This window comes from Vulpes lagopus, chromosome 10, assembly GCF_018345385.1.
Source record: "Vulpes lagopus strain Blue_001 chromosome 10, ASM1834538v1, whole genome shotgun sequence".
Taxonomy (NCBI): Eukaryota; Metazoa; Chordata; class Mammalia; order Carnivora; family Canidae; genus Vulpes; species Vulpes lagopus.
The window spans coordinates 65854108-65873924 of NC_054833.1; the positions used below are offsets into that span (position 1 = coordinate 65854108).

The window sequence follows — 19817 nt, forward strand, 5'->3', positions numbered from 1 at the left end:
GTCGCCCGCGCGCCCCGGCCTCGGGTGGCGCCCCCGCGGCGGCCGGCAGGGGGCGCGGTGCCGGGGACGCCGCCGCGGGGACGCCCGGAGGCCCCGGCCGGGAGGGAGAGGGGCGGGGAGCGCAGGGGAGGAGGGGCGGGAGGCGGGAGGCGGGAGGCGGGAGGCGGGAGGCGCGCGGCGGCGGCGCGGAGCCGGGCGCGGGCGCGGGCGCGGGCGCAGGGGCGGGGGAGGGAGCGGGAGCCCGAGCCGGGGGCGGGGCGGGCCGGGGCGGGGCCGGCGGGCGGCGAGCGCCCGGGGAGCGCGCCCGGGGAGCGCGGAGGGAGGAGCGAGGGGAGCGCGGGCAGCCGCTCGCCCCCGCCCCCGCGCCGCCCGCGCGCAACAGTTCCCCCAAAGTTGGCGCGCGGGAGGCGGGCGCGCCCGGGCGGCCGAGGGGCGGGCGGCGGCCCGGGGCCGCGGCGTCGCGGCCGGGCGCGGGCAGGGCGGGCGGCGGCGGCATGGGCACCCGGCAGACCAAGGGCAGCCTGGCCGAGAGAGCCAGCCCCGGCGCGGCGCCCGGCCCCCGCCGCGAACGGCCGGACTTCTGGGCGTCGCTGCTGCTGCGCGCCGGGGACAAGGCGGGGCGCGCGGGCGCGGGCGCGGGGCTGCCCCCCTACCACCGGCGCGTCGGCATGGTCCAGGAGCTGCTGCGGATGGTGCGCCAGGGCCGGCGGGAGGAGGCGGGGACGCTGCTGCAGCACCTGCGCCAGGTGAGCGCGGGGGGGGGGGGGGCGCCGGCCGCGGGAGCACCCGCCCCTGGCGGAGCAGGCCCGGAGCGCCGAGGGCACCGCCCAGGGCCCCCTCTGGCGGGGATGCAGCGGGTCTGGCAGCAGGTGCCTGGCGCTCCCGCTGAATTTGAGGCCTCGGGGCGGGGCGGAGGAAGGCTGGCCCGGTCAGGCCCGGCCGAAGGGGACCTGTTGGAATAATGTCCCCACTTCTCTCCTCCACGGGCAGGGGGGAGGCAGGTCCCAGGGATGGTCGGTGGGCGCGGCGCGGGGAGGGATGCCCGGGCTGGGCCACGGCGCTTGTCTTCCCCTCTCGGCTGGCAGTCACCGAGGGTCCTCCAGGAATGCGCAGCCGTGGGTTTCCCCAGGGGGAGTCCAAGGGCACAGCCGTGGGGCTGGTGAGGTGCGAGTCCCGAGGTCATTTGCCCACCGGGGAGGCATCCTGGACTGCGGCTGAGGTGGGAGACAGCGTGGATCTCCCTGGCTTACATCGACGGGTGCTCAGCCCCGAGCCCCTGCTGAGCGGTGGAGAGAAGGGAGGGGGCAGCTGGCTGGGTTTCTGCGTGAGTACCTGGCTGCAGGAACTTCAGGAGGCGGCCAGCACTTCTGCCTTCAGCCTGTTCCTGTCCCTGTCCCATTGGTTGCGGCCTGACTTTGCAGATCCAGCCAGTCCCCTTTGCTTTGGGGCTGCCCTGGACCAATGCTGTCATCCACCTCTCTGCTCATTTTCCTCCTTCACTTTCTTTTGAGAGAGGGGAGGAGGCCCCCTGTTCCGTGGATTTTATTGAGTGAAAGAGAGAGACAGGAGGGTACCCCTCTTGCACTACTGTCAAGTTGTCTTGGCCCAGCTTTGGGGGCTGACCAAGTCCAAGCCCCGTATTCCTGTTCCGTTGACCCCATTAGTGGTGGGGTCCACTGCAGAACCCAGGAGGGGGGACCTCAGGTGGCCTTTCTGAAGTTTTTCTATCACCAATGAAAGAGGCTGCAGGAGCTCCTTCCTTGTAGAAGCTCCAAAACTCTAATCAGACACGCATCCCTCCAGGGTTGTGTGGCACCCTTCCCCCACGCACACACCTTTTGTGTCTGGAGTGCTGTTCCCAAGGTGCGTGCTGCACAGGGAGAAGAATGAAGCAGAGGCTAGAGTTCTTGGGAAAAGATGTGGGGCTACTGCTCCTGCCTTCCTTTATTCCAAACAACATCCAGAATAATGCCTGAGATGCTGCTGGATCCCTAGGATCTTCTCTGAATTGAATCATCAGAGAAAGATGACATTATGCACAAGGTAACTTTAACAGTTGTGTATTTCTGTGTCTTTTGAAAATTGGAAACCAGTGTCTGGCCTCTGTGGAAACTCTTATGCTTTCAAACAGAATGATGCATTTTCCAGACCCTTGTATCCCATTTTGCACCCTAGACAGTAAGAAGGTTCTACTACTGATCACGTGTCGTTCCCCCCAGCACCAGGGCGAGTGCTTCACGGGGTACAGGGGAACTGAGAGGGCTGACAGGTGGGGGTCAAGACAAGCCCTGCTTAGAGGGTAAAAGAACAGAGTAAAGCCAGCATTCTCGAGGGCCATTTGCCTACGGCCCGCAGGAATTCGCACACACCTTGTCTCCTCCAGTCCCTCTGAAACTGAGTGTGGTTCCCCATCCTGAGGCTGAACTTCTCCCTGGTTTTTTTGAGAGTAGGTAAGTTCCTGTGGCCTCACAGGGTCCTGAGACAGGGAGCATTTCCTGAAAAATGTTGGTCTTGTTTGTGGCCTGACACTCTTCTCAGGGGCAGGCCTGGAAGGGCTGTGGGGGGGCAGGATGGGGTTCATCAGACCTTCCCCTTTTCTGTGAAAGCAGCAGGATAATATGCCTTCCGGCTCTTGTGTGTCAGGGCCCCTTGACCTCTGGCTTGTGGGTGAGGTCTGTAGGTCTCTTGGGAGTCAGCATGGGCCTGCCCCAACGAGCCTGCCCTGTCGCCTGGAACCTACAGATCAGGCTCCTTCAGGAAATGGTCAGGGCCCTGGGTGGTGTGAGAGCACCTGGGAGCCCCTGGTTCCCAAATGTCCGTGAGACACAGAGAAGCGGTTTTCTAGGACCCTGATGCTCTTTAGAGGAATATTGAGCTGGATCTGTGCTATGCACTGAAGTGGCTCTTTCTCCCAAATTGCATTTTCCTTTCCAGTTTGCTCCTCTGATCTGGAGGTGGTGATGTTCAGAAAGGCAATGAGCAGCCACTGAGAGACAGGAAGTCACCCGGGGTCAGGCCAGGTAGAGCGTCTTTAGTAAGACAGGAGGCAAAGATGGGTGAATGCAGAGCTCAGGGGGTGCAGTCCTGCAGGGATGCTGGCCCAGCCCCTCAGGGCAGGCGTAGGTGAACAGAACCGGTAGAGACCGGTAGCAGCCAGGACAGGACTGTAATAGCCCTGGGTTGTTTTGGGTTTGGTTCCTTTTCTTCTTCTTCTTCTTTTTTTTTTTTTGCAAGGTGCTTTCTTCTATGTTGGAAAGTGTGTGTTTAGCTGCCAGGTTTGGTTATGCAGTGAGGTCCAGGGTTGGAGGGGACTTGGGATCTTCAAGCCCTGTGGTTCTTAGGGTTCTTAGCCTCCATCCTCCAGCATCTTGAGCCCTGAATGAGCTATAGACACTCTTCCTAGGCCAATGCACCAATGCAGACAACCTTGCAAGAATTTCTGAGGATTCACAGACCCCAAGTTCAAGATAGGCTCCAGTCTGGTACCCTGCTTACCCCCCCCCCCCATGATTTGCTACGGGCTCCGGAATGGAAAGAGGGACCTCGGGGGTCTTGTTGGCAGTTTGTGGTAGCTGCTGGTGTCACTTCCTATGAATGCTCCTCTTTCGCCTCTGAGGGGTAGTTTCCACGGTTGGAGACTCAAGAGTCAGTCTGTGCTTGTCACTTGCTGGTGAAGTATCAGTAGGCTTTACTTACTGTTAACAATCCTGAGCTGTGGCCAGGGGTTCAGGCAGGGTGCCAGGAAGTGCCCTGAAGGAGATTGATCCCTATATCTTTAGGAGCAGGGTCATCATGAGAGGAGCCCAAGCCCAAAGGTCAGCTCAAGGAGCTTGCCTTCCGGTATTAGCTTTGACCTTGGGCCCAGCAGATAACCTCTCTGAGTTGTATTTCCTCATTTCCTGAAGAGTGTCTGAGGTGCTGAGCAGAGCAAATGCTACAAAGTACTTGAAGTCAAGTTGCCTCTGCAAATCAAGGCACATTCTCATGGCAATAAGAACAAGAGAACCTGCTCTACTTTGGTTCTGGCCAGGCTACGGGTAGGGTCTTGGTACCCTTTCTCGGCCCAGGCCCAGAGGGGTTTTGGATCTGGTTTACCTGGCCAGGAATCCCTCTGGATCAAAAGCTCAGTGCAGAGACACCTGGGTGGCTCAGTGGTTGAGCGTCTGCCTTTGGCTCAGGTCATGATCCTAGGGTCCTGGGATCGAGTCCCATATCAGGCTCCCAACAGAGAGTCTGCTTCTCCCTCTGTCTATGTCTCTGCCTCTGTCTGTGTGTCTCTCATGAATAAATAAATAAAATTGTTTAAAAAAAAAAGTTCAGTGCAAGTTCAGAAGCAGTCTGGCGTGGGGAACTCATGGGGACGAAAGAAGCCAGCTGTGGATAGAGGAGGTCATTCCTCTCCCCGTCCCTGGACTCCATTCCTGCAAGCCTGACCCTTCCCCAGAGGCTGCTCCCCAAGCCTTAGGCTCAGGCTGGCCGTCCTTCAGGGGCCCTGAGGATCAAGTGCCCTTAGACATGCAGAGAGGGCAGATACCAGGCTATGTGGGAGATGGGCTGTCACCATTTCAGCCCAGCCATCCCTCTGAGTCCCACAGATGGCAGACTGGGTCATTGGCCAGCTTCTTGGGACGCTGGAATGTGGGGTCAGTTTCCCCAGGATACACCAAGGTGCAGTGGCCTGCCTCCTCGTGCTCACCAGCCTCACTGCTCTCCCACACAGAGGATTTGATTAGGGCAGTTTATTGCCACTCAGTATGGTGCAGCCATACTGGGCACAGCTGTTCTAGGGTTAGCCTGTTCAGTCCCACCCAGTGACATGGCTTGGGTTCAGTCTGCTGTGGCCAGGGTGGCAGGCCTGGCTTCACTTTATACCCTAGATGGAGAATGAGCCACATCAGCTAAGGCAAAAAAAAAAGAACACCCCCCACCACCAGGGCCTAGGGTGGCTTGCTTCCTAAGGGGGCTGAGTATTTGGTCCAGGGCGTGATCCTGGAGTCCCGGGATCGAGTCCTATGTCAGGCTCCCGGCATGGAGCCTGCTTCTCCCTCTGCCTGTGTCTCTGCCTCTCTCTCTCTCTCTATCATGAATGAATAAATAAAATCTTTTTAAAAAAAAAAAAAAAAACTACAAAAAAAAAAAAATAGAATCATTACAATTTAACATTTATTTGTGGTATTTGTGATTTGGTTAATCTGTATAAAAATTGTAAGTAGAGGGAACCCTGGGTGGCGCAGTGGTTTGGCGCCTGCCTTTGGCCCAGGGCGCGATCCTGGAGACCCAGGATCGAATCCCACGTCGGGCTCCCGGTGCATGGAGCCTGCTTCTCCCTCTGCCTGTGTCTCTGCCTCTCTCTCTCTCTCTGTGACTATCATAAATAAATAAAAAAAAAAAAAAAAAATTAAAAAAAATAAAATAAAAAATAAAATTTGCAAAAAAAAAAAAAAAATTGTAAGTAGAAAGGTTTATATTTCATCTTAATTCTTTTGATGTTGTAAACGTACTTTTTAAAAGGATTATTTGAATGTTTATGGCACCTGACTTGTAAAAAAAAAAACTACAAAAAAAAAAAAAAATTAGAACCTAAGGGGGCTGAGTGGCAGAGAAGCCTTTAGAGGCTCCTTGGGATCCTGGATGCTGGACAGGTGTTTCCTACCCGGAAGCAGAAAGATGAACAAAAGGGCTTTGAAGGTCACCTTTTTCCTCTGATACCCTCTCCCCTAAGAAAATCTCTTTCCGTGAACAGCTCGGGAGGCCACCAGACACCAAACAGGGAGGTCCCCCACCCTTGGCCTTGCCCGGGAATGTCTTTCCTTGTTTCCGGTGAATGCTCCTAGCCTTTCCAAGGCCAGCTTCCATGTCAGCCCTGGGCTCTGAGATTCACTTGCCTTTCAGGTCCCACAACACGGGGTAGCACTTAACCATCCGTAGTTTTTCACCTGACAAGATTTTGTTTGTCAGACCATGTCATGTGCTTCCTCAGTGTGGAGACCCTGCCGCCACTGCCTCTGTCCCTGGCATAGCATTGAACCCCCACAGGCTTGTGACATTCTTTAATAAGTCTGTGCACCGTGAAGATGTGCATCCGCCACCACTGTCACCATGTGTCCTCAGAAAGCCCTTGAATCCCCAGCCACTGCTGTACATCTGGTGGCTTATTTACAAAGCGCACCCGTACGGCCTGAGATCTGACACGTTGGCCTTCTGTGCGCTTGGATGTCTGGGAGCGATGGCCTCGGGGCCTGGCTGTTCCTGGCAGCCTGCCAGGTGGTGGTGTTCTTGGAGAGAGGAGTGGCCCAGTGCCCGGCCTCCCGTGGGCACCCCAGGGATCCCATCCTGCAGGTGCGGTCTGGAGCCTCTGCCTGCCGAGGTGGCGGGTGGGGAGCCGAGCCCAAAGGGGGAGCCTGGCTGCCACGTTCCTCATCTGCTGCTTATGCTGAATCATGTTCATTTTGTCCACAAAGAGAAACCTTCCTTTTTAAAATCCACCTCTCTCTGACTGGGCTGGGCACAGGCATTTCCAGTTACAACGATCCAGAAGGAACCCTGTGCCAGGGCCTGCCTTGCTGGTTTACAAGACCAGAGACACGACAGCCCCTGTATGGCCAGCCGCCACGGCAGGGCTTGGAGCTGGGCCAGCTACCCGGGCTTCAGGTCTGGTGGAGTGGGAGGGCCTGCTTTCTGGAACAAATGCCCACCTCCTTGGAGATCACCCAAATCTGCTTTGTTCTTTGTCTGCAGGGCTCCTAAAATACCGTAGGGTCCATCTATGGACACCCACCCCACCTTGCTACCCCTCCTTGTGTGTGCTGGGCCCCCACCCCCTTTCCCTGTGCACTTTTCTAGGGCAGATGCCGCAGATCATGTACTAGACACAGTGGGTTTTCAAGAAATCCTTATCAAATGGATTTTAAACTTCTTCTCAAGCATACTTCCCCGAGACTGCTGCCCCTGGTACTCCTCTCAGGAGCCAGCCTGGTCTGGCTCAGACTGCTGGAGCGTTTCCACTCCAAGCATGGAGCCGGGTTATCCTTCCAGTAACCCGCAGAGTTGACACTGCCACTGCTCCCCATTCCCAGGGTGGGTGCCAGCGGCCGCTCTGCACCGAGAGCCACCTTGCAGAAGGGTCACCCAGGTGATCAGGGTCTTTCTCTGGCTTCCCCACCAAGGATGCTCAAGGGGCGAGGTCATCGTCTCAGGAGATCCCCACTTTAAGGAGGGGATCCGCCAGCCACCTGCCCCCTCTTTCCCTCCAAGAGCAGTGCTGCGGGTGACCGATAAGACTAATGACCCACAGGGCCACACGCCCCATCCCCCATCCCCGCTGGCGGTCCATTCATTAGGAGAAACTGGGAGGGTGGGAGAGGAGCCCAGCTGTCCAAAATAGACGCAGTCACCATATCGCGGGCTCACTGGCACTAGAGGAGCTGGCTGTCCTCCTGAGAACGGTGACCTTGGCACACGCGGAGCAGGCGTGGGGGGATGAGGCGGCTCGCTGCCTGTTCCCCTCCCCATCCCGCCCACCGGCCCTGAGCAGTGCCCACGTGGCTCTCTGGGAGCATTTCCCAGCTTTTTTTTTTTTTTTTAACTTTTATTACCTCCAACTCCTGGCTGCTACAGCCATATGGAGTTCTGCTGACGGCTGCTGCTCAAAGGGATGTGGCATTTTGATGTTTCTAACTTTATCTGAAGCAGCATAGATGCAGGAGTCCGGCTCAGGGTGGGGGGCGGGGGTGTCAGAGCTTGATGCCTGCAGAGGTGACCTCCCTCTGGGTCTGAGGTCCCAGCTGGCCTCCAGGCTGTCCCCTGTCCCCCACCCCACCCCCTTCTTTGTGCTCCTGTGTTTCCTCCTGTCCTCAGATGGGCTGGGAAGCAGTCTCTGCCTCTTGTGAGTCTGCCTCCTTCTGCAGCACCCTCCAGGGCAGGGAGATAGCAGGGGGGCTGGTGGAGGTTGAGAAGGGGGTTCCCCCACCTTGCACTCCAGGTCCTTGGGCCAGAGGGCTGGCAGTTGGAGGCGCCTCTTGCATCTGCACGTTGCTTTCTAGTCCATAAAGCATTTTCCCGTGTTTGTTTTGCTCCTTGAATAGTCTTGGGAGATTGGCAGGAGATTGCTTACAGTAAAAAAAAAGGGGGGGGGAAGGGGTTTAATATTATGAAAGCATTGAGTAATCATTGTAGCAAAAGATGAAAAGGCGGATGAGCAAAAATAAGACAGCAAAGAATTAGTTTATGTCTTCCACAATCATGTGCCTGGTCTTCCAGGCACCGTTCTAGGCTCTGGGGAGGCAGCAGGCCACCAGATAGGAGAAACAGCAGTCATTGGGTTTCCCTACAGCTTGGAGGGATGGTGAGGACCCAAGAGGCTGGTGTCAGGGTGGGCGCTTGGCCTGGCCCAGATGAAGGGCTCTGTGGGGGTGGCCACCTTCGCGGACAGTCAGGAGCCCTGGGTTCTGGTCTCAGCTCTGAGCCTGCCTTGCCCAGCCACTTCCCTTCTCGGCCTGGGATCCCCCATCTATGAAACGAAGGGGTGTTTGGTGGAGGTGGTCCTGAGGGCTTCCACCATCACTTGGTTTCCACCAGGCCTGTGGTTGCAGAGAGACCTGTTCATTGCCATCTGTGCTCACTGATTTCTCCCAGGCCCTGAACCAAATTCACACTCATGCCCTCAGATCACTCCCTTGTCCCCAGCCAGTGTGAGGAGAGCCAGGGACACGGAGAGGCTTCTGGAGGGAAATACCCACCCCGGGGCTCTGGGGTTAACCCCCATACACCCCACACACTGGCCACTGCAGAGGCCAGCCTGTCACATGTCCTAGGTGACATATGCCCCCTCTGACAGAGGAGAGAGTCACACAGCTCCAGGGGCAGAGGCCAGAGCAGGGGACCTGGAGACCTTCACGTAGCTCCAGGCAGCAGCACACAAGCAAAGACCAGTGTTGATGCAGGCCTCTGTTGTCCTGTGTTGTCCTGTGAGCCCTGCACCCAGGAAGTCAGGAAGGAGAACAGGCCCATCTCCAGGCTTGGCCAGGACCTGCTGGGACCTGCTGCCTCTCTGCTGCCCACAGAGACCTAGACTCCCAGGCCAGGCAGAGCCAGGGGCCTCCCCTGTCCTCAGGACAGGACCCCTGCCCAGCATCTTCTCCAAACCGGCCACGCTAGGGCTTGTGCTTTCACACAGCAGACACTGTTGAGCACCCATGGGGTGGATGGTCCCAGGAAGAGGTGGGAAAAGTGGGGTCGGCCCCGGTGTTCATTTTTAGAGGAATCAGAAAAAAGTGGTACTGTGCATGGTGGTGAGTGAGTGGAGAGCCAGCTGTAGCTGGTGAGGGTCCCGCTCCGTCCTTGACTTGGATACAGATGCAGAGAGGCTGGGCTGGGCAGAGAGCCAGAGGGGTGGCTGGAGGGGATGGCAGTGGGGGCATAGAGGGGTCCCAGCACCGCACCTCTCCACAGCTGCTCCCCCCATGGAGTCACCGCCCACAGCTACAGGCTGCCCAAGGAGGCTTGCAGGACACCCCTGTCCCACTGAGGGCTGCCAGGCAGGGGGTAGCACCCCAAGGGGAGATGGGAAGCCCTCCCCACTCAAGCATGCCACCCACCTGCAGGGAGCCGGGACTCATAGCCTGGGAAAGCAGCAGCGTGTGAGCCACCTGCCCCCCACCTGCCTCCACGGCCCCTGCTGTCCTTAATTCTGTCCCTGCGGTCACTGCCTCCTGGTGCTTTGGGCTCAGGCCCCACACAGAGAGGCAGGAGTGGGGCAGGCTTCCCTCCCGTGGTGCTGGGGGCGGAAGAGAGGCCAGGAGAGTCCACCCTGGACGTCAACCTGTCTGGCCCAGCATGCTCTGTGCCACAGCCTGCTGGTCCCAGCACCCCTGGCAGGGCCCACCCCCACCATGCAGACCGTGGAAAGGTTGGAGAAGAGGGGGGCAGGAGCCACCAGTGCTGCCAGGGAGGGAAGGCACTGTTGTGGTCAGCTGGGTGGCTGTTCAGGCCTCTGAGGTCCCGGGGCATCCCAGCTGCGAGTAGAACATGTCTTTTTTATTTTCTCCCCTGGTGAATAGACTGGCGCTGCCCACCGCACTGTACCCATGGCTCAGATACAGGACAGGGCAGGCATCCCTCGGTGGAACGCCAGGCTGCTTCACGCAGCCCAGGACAGGCTGTGCTGACAGTGTCACCACCCACTAACTGCCGACTCTATTCTCCTCCCCACCCTCGGACCCTGTTCAGGCCGGCCATCCTGGGGTGGGGTGTGGAGGGGGGATGGTCAGTCCTCCTTTGCACCTGCCAGGACCCAGGTGTTGAAGATTCAAAGTCTAGTGTCACGCAGTAAACTCAGTGTGACTCTGAGGCCTTTTCCAAGATCGGTTTAATTGTCTCTTCCTGAGGCGTCCTGATGGCCTTCCCGTGGAGCTGTCACTCGCTCCCTGGGTAGGTGAGAAAACAAGAGAAAGCAGAGGCTACAGAGGGAAGAAGCAAGGGAGGAGTTCTAGGCCCACCTGGTGCCGGTGCTGGGCCAGGCCTCTCACCCTCTCATGGGCTACCTGACCATTTTGCCTATTGCGGTCCTGTTGGCTCACTCCTGGCTGTGGTCCTGGGTCTCGGCCACCAGAGAACAGGAAGGGCTGGGGTTTGAATGTCCTTAGAGATCCAAGGGGCTTGGATCCTTCCCCCTCCCTGGAGGAATTGGACGGAAAGACGGGTTCCTGTGGTTCTTTTCGGTGAGAAAGCCTGCTGGAGTCAGAGCTGAGATGTTCTATGCAAGTGCAGACAGGCCCAGAGGGGAGTTGTGGCCTGCACAGGGTCTTGGGTTGGCGTTGGTGGCTTTGGGTCCCGTCCTCAGGGCTCTGGGACTCTGTACACGGCAGGAGCCCTGGCTGTCCACACACAGTTGCATGAACTGGCAGGAGCAGGAGACAGGGAGGCCAGACCTCCAGAGGAGGGAAGATGGGAACACTGTTCCTCTGAGCACATCCTCTAAATGGCATTTTTTTCAACAGCTTGTTTTTTAAAGTCAAATGTGGAGACAGTGGTGGTTCAGACTATGATGAACTATATAATTTTGGGGCAGGACCATATCCTGAGCTCACTGCCCCCACCTTAGACCTTGGCCATGCTTCTGCTCCTGGCAGCCTCAGGAAACAAGGACTTTGTTGGTGTGGAGGCCATTCTGTGAATCCAGGTGACCCAAGGAATCCTCATCACCTTGGTTTCTTTCAGGGAGATGCAGGGCATCTCCTTGCCCATACGGTTCCTTTGTGAGAGGTAGGGGAGACACCCCGTGATTGGCAGAGCCAGAGTCAGTCAAATCATGGTGAGTTCAGCCCCACCCGGACACCTTTGTGCAGTATACACCCTGTACAACTGTATTTGGCAGCCTTGGCGAAAGCACACAAAAGTTCAGTCTTTATCAGCTGAGGCCACCCCTTTCCCACTCATCTCCTCCGAATAGCCTTCCCAAATCACCTAAGGCAGGGAACGGGAGAATGTCAGCCAGTACGTGACTTCTGCCTCTGAGCCAGATGCTTGCCCTCTTCTTCGTAAATCAGGGAGCTAGAGCAGTTGGGCATCTTCTCTAAAGTACCTGCTCAACACTCTTGCCTCTCCACAGAATCAAAAACATCCCAAAAAATCAAATTAAATTAAATTAAAATTAAAATTAAACAAAACAAAACATCATGAGGGGTCTGGAGTCAGACCCAGTGAGGAGCACCAGCAGACAAGCAGGGGCACCGTGGTGTCCTTCCTGGCTGGGTTCCCACGACTCTGCCCCCTCCTACATCCTGGCGATCCAGGAATTCCCCTTCATTTTCCCAGACTGTTTCGATTCCTGCCTCTCTTAATTCTAGGGGAAATAAGGTCTGGACGCTTCCCATCCCCTGTAAATACCCTCTACATCTCCCCTGGAAGTAATTCCATTCGATTTAGTTTTTCCGAAGATATGCCAATCTCCTGAACTTCTTCTTGTTCTCACCTGCAGACTTCTCTCCTCCACTTCCTCCTGGAGTTGTGGAGTTCTGTGATGGAAACTTTTAGCCAGAATCCTTGCCCTTGGGGTTCCCAGACTGCTGGTGGCCCAGGGACCATCCCGAGTGTGGATGGGCTAAAGTTCTTGGATACAGAAAGTCAGACTCCAAAAGGTTCCAAGGTACCTGTTCTAAGAATTCCCATCTCTCCAGAATTCCCCTGCTGGTAGGGAATCCATCGCGCAGGGCGAGAACAGAAATGTTTTTGGCATGTGAGCATCTTGGAGAGAGACTGATGGAAGAGCAAGGACCCTGAAGTGGGTGCTTTGGGGAAGCCCAGAGGGGGCAGGGGCAGCTGGCTGGGCGCTCAGAGCAGGTGTGCAGCACAGTGCTCCCGGTGTCCTGCCTGGACCAGGCTCTGGAGGAAGGAGGGCCACCGAGGGAAATCCCATGGGCAGAATGAAGGGGTGCCGGGCTGGAAGAAGAGGCCCACGGCCCTCGTGGAAAGCTCTGAGCTATCGCTGGGCCTGTGGCTCTGGGCCTCTCACCTCCACCTCCACCTGTCCTTCTCATGGTCCCTGGAGGCTGTGGACAAACTCAGTGACCTCCCAGAAACCAGGCCAAGGCCCCCTTTCCTTTGCAGCCCCTAAGTCTCACGGATTCCTTTTTGCTCCTGCTGGCTGTGGCCCTGGTCCTTCCATCTTCAGGGAGGATGAGCCCCTGAGAAGCATCTGGCTCAGAGGCAGAAGTCACGTACTGTCACGTTCCACCTGACTGGGGCCCCTGCTGCGGACCCCTCAGAGAGCACGTCTGTGGCTCCCTTCCTGGGCCAGCTTCTGCCCTCCCCTCTGCCCGGAGAATGACATGTAGCTCCTTGGTGACAGGCCACTGAAGTCATTGATTCTGAATTGAAAGGTCTTGGGGGAATTGGCTGACTGAGAAGGTGCAGGTAGGGCCTCACACTCAGCCCTGGACCCTGGGGGATCTCCTCTTCCTCTCTCTATACCACTTCCTGCTTGCAATTGGGAGCGAGCTGGATTCAGGCTGGATCCCTTCTCCAGCGTGACTCATCTCTGCTCACCCAGCTTCTTGGAGGCTTTGCCTGGGCCTTGGCTCTGACCTAGAGATTTAAAGTGGTAAAGATCATCAGTTTGTCGTGATGGTTACTTTCATGTGTCAGCTTGGCTAGGCCATGGTACCCAGTTTTGGTCAAGATGTCACTGCAAATGGATTTTTAGATGAAATTAACATTGAAATCACTAGGCTTGGAGTAAAGCAGATGACCCTCCAGAATGTGGGTGGGCCTGGTCCAATCAGCTGAAGGCCTTGAGAGACAGGGCCGGAAGGACTTCTGCCTCCAGCTGGCCTTCAGACTCTAGACTGTAACGTCAGCTCTTTCCTTGGTCTTCAGTGTGCTGGCCTACCCTACAGACTTCAGATTGGCCAGATCCCCCAATCTCATGAGGCAATTCCTTCAGTCTCTCTCTCTCTCTCTCTCTCTCTCTCATTCTCTCTCTCTCTCTCATGCCCTATTGGTTCTGCTTCTCTGGAGAGCCCTAATACCCTTGTCCTCCATGGGTTGGTGGCTGAGAGAAGGCATTAGAAACTTCGGGGGCCCTCCTGTCCCTGCTACTCGCTCACTGTTTGAGACAACCCTCCAATCTGGAGCTTCTCACTCCAAGAAACGGGCTGTTGCTATGAAGTCTGTCCTACTGGGAAAGCAGGATGTTAAGAGCCAGCAGGAGCATCTAAGTGACTCTTCTGCCTCTTTGTCATTACCTACAGTCCCTTGACAATGGACCAGAACTTTCAGCTAATGCAGACAAAATTTACCACCGAGAGGGCCAGATGTATTCCCCGGAAAGCATAAACAACTCATGCAGCCTGTTTCCCAAGCGGAGAGATCAGGAGGGCTCTGGGATTGATGACAAAGCGCTGAGAATTCTGGAATGTAGAAGCCAGGGCCCCTCGGGAACCCTCTGGCCCCAGGCTTCCTGCAGAAACCCAGCCCCACTGAGATGCTGTGTGAGAGCAGGAGGGAGGGGCTCGGAAACTAAGTTTGAGAATCAGTGCATAATACCACCCCCCTTCCAGAGAAGTCATAGCTCAGACATAGGACAGGAGAGAGGAAATGGTTATTTGTTGAATTCCTTGTGTTCCAAATCTCCAGGGGCTGAGGCCCTCTTCTGCTCTCTCCTACTTTCTCTGCTCACTTTTCAGGAAGAATGAGCTGGTGCAACCCTCATTTGTAGGTGAGCTTGCTGCCCCGTGCAGGGGATGACTGGCCCAGAGCCACACAGTGACTGAAGATCTAACCCAGGACAGGAACCTGGGGTGTCTCCTGTCCTGCCCTGAGCAAAGTCTAGGTAGGATGAGACCTACCCTTCCCAGCACTGACTTTATATTTTTCTTTTTTCTCTCTCTTTTTTTTTTTAAAGATTTTATTCATTCATTTGACAGAGAAAGAGCAGGAACAGGGGGAGCAGCAGGCAGAGGGAGGGAGAAGCAGGCTTCCTGCTCCTGCAGTGCAGGGCTCGATTCCAGGACCCCAGGATCATGACCTGAGCTGAAGGCAGATGCTTAATCCACTAAGCCACCCACGCAGGCGCCCCTGACTTTATATTTTTCTAAAAAAAAACCCAAACAAATAGTAGGGGCAGAGGGAGAGGGAGAGAGGGAAGCCGACTCCCTGCTGAGCCCAGGAGCTTGACCAGGGGCTCAGTCTCACTACTCTAGGGATCATGACTTGAGCCGAAACCATGAGATGGGTTCTTAACCCACCAAACCACCTAGGCGCCCCCAAGAAAAACTATCTTCTTGATATTTATTTGTTGCTACTGCTGTTTCTTGGATTTTAATTAAATTACACTTGGCAGTGGCCAGGCATCTGTTTCCAGGGCCCTGTTTCATGCAAACAATGTCATTTTGAAAGACTTCGAAATTAAAACACGAACAACATGCAACTGAAAGCCCCTGGCCAGGCGAAGGTGCCGCCCAGCCCTGCATCCTGGTGGGGAGGGCAGATGCAGCCGGAGCACTGGTCAGGGTTAAGGAGGCCAGCCTGCCAGGATGCTGGACTTCAAAACCCTGCAGGGGCCAGGCGGCCTAGGAGGAGCAGGAGAGTCAGCAGCCACCCCTGGAGGGACAGCACCCTAAGACAGGAACCAGAAAACCCCACTCCTTGCCCCTTCCACTTAAGCCAGGCAGGCAAGTTGGGCAGGGAGCATGCATGTGTGTGCATTCATGTGTGCACACGTTCACACACCACATATACCTACATACATCCATACTCCTACAACATATGCCACGTGCATATACACACACCCCATGTGCATATACACGCACGTATACATACACACATATATACATACAAACACACATACAGATACTTGTAGATGTGCTTGGGTTTTCTCAATTACTACTTAATATATTGAAGTGTAAATTTTAAAGCCTACCATTTCCCTAAGATTTTACGTGTAACTTAAAAATACCATTATTCTCCTGAATAGATTTGACCTAAGGCTGTGGGGTTTATAACATCAGTAACTAAATTTCTTTAGCTATCTCATCCAATTTTCTTAAGTTGGAGAAACAGCCTTCCTAAAAAGCAGGACTTTCCCAGCTTCTTAAACAGTTCTTAAAATTAAGCAGATGAAGCTTGTGAACAGGGCGTATAGTAAGTTCTCTTGAACGCTCTGTTTTATGTAGGCTCCATGCCCCACGTGGGGCTCGAACTCGTGACCCTGAGATCAAAAGTCTGCATGCTCCACTGACTGAGCCAGCCAGGCGCCTCAGAGATGGGTTTTTTTTGTGTTTGGGTTGGTTTGTTTTTGAGTAGGCTCTATGCCCAAAGTGGGGCTTGAATTCAGTATTCTTGGAGTCCGACATCAAGAGTCTCCGGCTGAGCCAGCCAGGCGCCCCATAAACATTTCAGAACTGTCCCAAACTCCACCAAGTCCTCTCTGTGCATTCTGGAAATCGTAAGCCTGAAGTCCATTACCCAGTTAGCCGCTGTAAGTCGGAATCGCAGGGCTAATCTGTCAGGGACTCTAATATACCTAATCCTCCTAAACATTACAGATATGTCAAATACCAGATGTGTACATGCCTAAATTTATCTGCGCTTGATTTGCTTCAGTATCTCCTGGTTTAATTCAACCCTTTGTGGGTTAAGGACGCTCTGTTGCCACGGAAACGGTTTTACTCTTGGGAGCACTGGAGCCCTGAGTCTGGTTGTTGGGGCCGAGGCCTTCCAAGTGCTACCTGCAGGGGGTAGTCTGAGTCCCCTTGTTCCCTCTTTGTCAGGAGCTCTCGCCCAGGCCCAACCCCAAACCCTCCATCTTTCTTGGATTCTACCTATTGTTTCACACAATCTGTCTTCATAGAGTCCATCTATTGCTTCACAGATTCGGAGTTCTTTCCCCATTCTTCCTGTCCTGGAAGCCACTCCTCTTACAGCTATTCCGGGCATCCTCTTGAATGGTCACACCCATTGTCACACCCTTGGCTACTTGGCTTCTGGATTTCTCCTCCAAGGAGGTCATACTAGTGACCAGAATCACAGAGAGCCACAGGGAAGATTCCTCAGTGGTTACCTTCGCTCATAGTACAGAAATCTTGCCACTTGCATACTCCCAATGATTGTGAGCTCACCACCTCTATTTATTATTATTATTATTATTATTATTATTATTATTTATACATAACATGAAATTCACCATTTTAAAGGTACCTGACTGGTTCACTCGGTGGAACATGGGACTCAACTTTGGGATGGTGGGTTCGAGCCCCACATTGGGTATAGAAATTACTTAGAAATAAAATCTTTTAGGGGTACCTGGGTGGTTGAACGTCTGTCTGCCTTTGCTCAGGTCATGATCCAAAAGTCCTGGAATTGAGTCCTGCATCGGGCTCCCCACAGGGAGCCTGCTTCTCCCTATGCCTGTGTCTCTGCCTCTCTCTGTGTGTCTCTTGTGAATAAATAAAATCTTTGTATAAATAAATAAATAATTTTTTAAATATTTTGAACAAATTCTTTTTTTTAAGATTTTATTTATTTATTAGAGACACAGAGAGAGAGAGAGAGAGAGAGAGGCAGAGACACAGGCAGAGGGAGAAGCAGGCTCCATGCAGGGAGCCTGATGTGGGACTAGATCCAGGGTCCCCAGGATCACACCCTGGGCTGAAGGCGGTGCTAAGCCGCTGAGCCACCGGGGCTGCCCGATAATTTTTTTTTTAAATCACCATTTGGGGGGCACCTGGGTGGCTCAGTCAGTTAAGCATCTGCCTTTGACTCAGGTCATGATCCCAGGGTCCTGGGATCTAGCCCAGCATCAGGCTCCCTGCTGAGCACGGAGCCTGCTTCTCCCTCTCCCTCTGCTCCCTCTGCTTGTGCATTCTCTGTCTCTCTTTCTCTCTCTCTCTCTGTCAAATAAAGAATAAATATATTTTTTTACACCACTCTTTTTAAATGTTCTTTTTCATATGGAGCTGGGAATCATCCAGGTGCATGTGATCCTACAGGAAGCACCTCTGACCAGCCAGTCCCACCTCGGGGGAGCAAGACAGCAAAGGAAAGTGTGTCGGGGATACACACACTCAGAGAGGGCCCAAGGAGGGTAGAAAGTTTCTGATGCCAGTGGTCCTGGGTTGCCCACAGCTGTGCTCCCGGATGGGCTGGAAGAGGGGAAGGGTCCTGATGCACGGATGGGCTGGAAGAGGGGAAGGGTCCTGATGCACGTGCCCTCCTTGGTACATCCCCTGGGGGAAAATGCTACCTGTGTCTGATCTGGGCTGCTGTCACCAAGGATAACCAACTTGGTGGCTTAGAACAGCAGAAATGTATTCTCTTCCAGTCCTGGAAGCCAGAAGTCCAGCACCGGGGTGTTGGCCCAGCTCCCTCCAGAGGCTTCTGGGGGTGATTCCATTGCTCGCATCTTCCAGACCCTGGCAGTTACCACTGCTTCACTCCAGTCCCTGCCTCCTCCTTCGTGTCCTTAGTGTCCTTCTTCTCTGTGCCTCTTAGAAGGATACCTATTGCTGGATTAAGGGCCCACCTGGAGAACCTGGGCTGCTCTCATCTTGAGACCCGTGACTTCGGCAAACAGCCTTTTTCCAAGTGAGCTAGCACTCCCTGGGTGGCAGGGTGTCTTTTCGAGAAGCACTGATGAGTTGGCCTAGTGCATCCTCCATCTTTCTCACACTCCGTGTGGACGCCCACCCCAGGGGCCCCCTCCGTTCCCTGTGGCGCTTTTAAGACTCCTGGCTTCCTTAGAGACTCTTGTCTTCCCTCAGCAAGCAGCTGCCTGGAGTCTGCACCAGCCCCCCATCCCTTCCATCCCCCCACCCCTGCTAGCCCTAGCTCAGAGACTTTCTGGCTCCCCTCCCTGGGGCTGCATTTCCCTAAGGGCACCTGATAGCTCCCTTCCCTCCCCTGGGAATCCCCTGGAAGGCCAGCCAGAGTGTCCTGGGGGAGGGGACAGCCCACCAGTGAAGCCAGGATCCCCCAGATTGTGCCCACACCCTCCCTCACGAGGAGCTGGCCTCTGATGTTCTAGAGCCGGGGGAGGGAGGGGGGTTAAGAGAAGCTGGTTCTGCTTCCTGCTTGCCCTCTGGACTCTAATTATAATCTCCTTCTGGTGGACTGTGTTTGATTACAACCTCATTAAGTAGCTTTGCACATTCGGGCCCCAGTGATTGCAATATTGAAGCTGTCTACCTTTGCTGGTTAATATTCAGAGCTTGCAGCCTTCCTCCTTCCCTGCTCTGTCTGTTGTCGCAGACACTGTGGAGTCGTGCCTGGAGGGGAGAGCCGGAGACAAGCTAATTTCCCGCGGGGCCTTCCTTCTGGGAATGGGTTTCCAACCTCAATTTAAAAGGGAAGGGGGGTGGCCGTGGTTTAAAATAGTGCATGCCTGGCAGCCTCCTGGGTGGCTTCCCCCAGCCTTCCCCTAAAATACCTAAGAAGAGATGCCAAAAAAAGATGAAAAACGCTGAAAACAGAGACAGGTGGACAGTCTGGGAGGAAGCTCCTCATGCTCTCAGCCAGACAGAGCTGCCCCCCCCTTCCCGTCGGGAATCTGAGGCCTCCCACAGGAAGGAGGGAGGCTCCTTTCTTCCTCAATCTGACCACCTCATTAATCAGGAAGTCAAGCCACTGCCCTTTTCCCACTGGAGCCAGTGATTTGGGGTAGAACGGGTGCTGCCTACAGGCTCCCCCTCCACACACCCCTCCCCTGCGCTGTTTTCTGCGGCTTCCAGAGAAAGCACGTCCCAGGAGCCCCCAGGAGCCGTCACCACCAGGCAGGGGTGGAGGGAGGTGGCCGCCAGAAGTACAGTTTGGCCGGTGGGCTGGGAAAGTCCTGGGAGGCACACACCACTGTGGATTTTCAGGGAGTCCCATCAGAGGCCCAGGCTGTGGGGATGGGTGAAGATGTCCCTTCCCAAGGTCAAAGTCACATTGGCGCAGTGTCCAAGGCCTGGCCCAGAGCTGGCTTCCTCAGCAAGCCAGAGCCTGAAGAGGTGGACTTGACTCTTCCCCAGGAAGCAGCCATGAGACAAGGTCAAGATGCTGGCTGCCAATTCCAATGCGTGGGCCTGGGTCTCCACCAACAAGGAGTTCCCAGACCCGAGCTGGGTGCCCTGCAACTCAACTCCATTCTGACACTGCCCAGCTGGAGAGAGCATCAGATCCCACGGGTTAAGGGCTCAGTCCTGCAAGACAGCTCCCAACCCACCACCTCCACTTAAGATGCCAATTGAAAGTACAGGTGGTCACCTGCACGGGGTATAGGTTGAGGTTCCCACAGTCCTCTCCAGGGGTTCAATTAACTTGCTAGTGCTGCTCATAGAGCT

General features: G+C 55.2%; 1 protein-coding gene across 1 annotated transcript in view; it reads left to right on the forward strand.

Moving 5' to 3' along the window:
- Window positions 1-400: 400 nt before the first annotated feature.
- The window catches only part of LRRC75A (leucine rich repeat containing 75A), a 43869-nt gene continuing 24452 nt past the window's right edge, over window positions 401-19817 (forward strand). The window contains exon 1 of the mRNA XM_041771438.1: window positions 401-746. Within this exon, the coding sequence (XP_041627372.1) occupies window positions 495-746 (252 nt within the window). The 5' untranslated portion in view covers window positions 401-494. The remainder of the gene's footprint in view (window positions 747-19817) is intronic.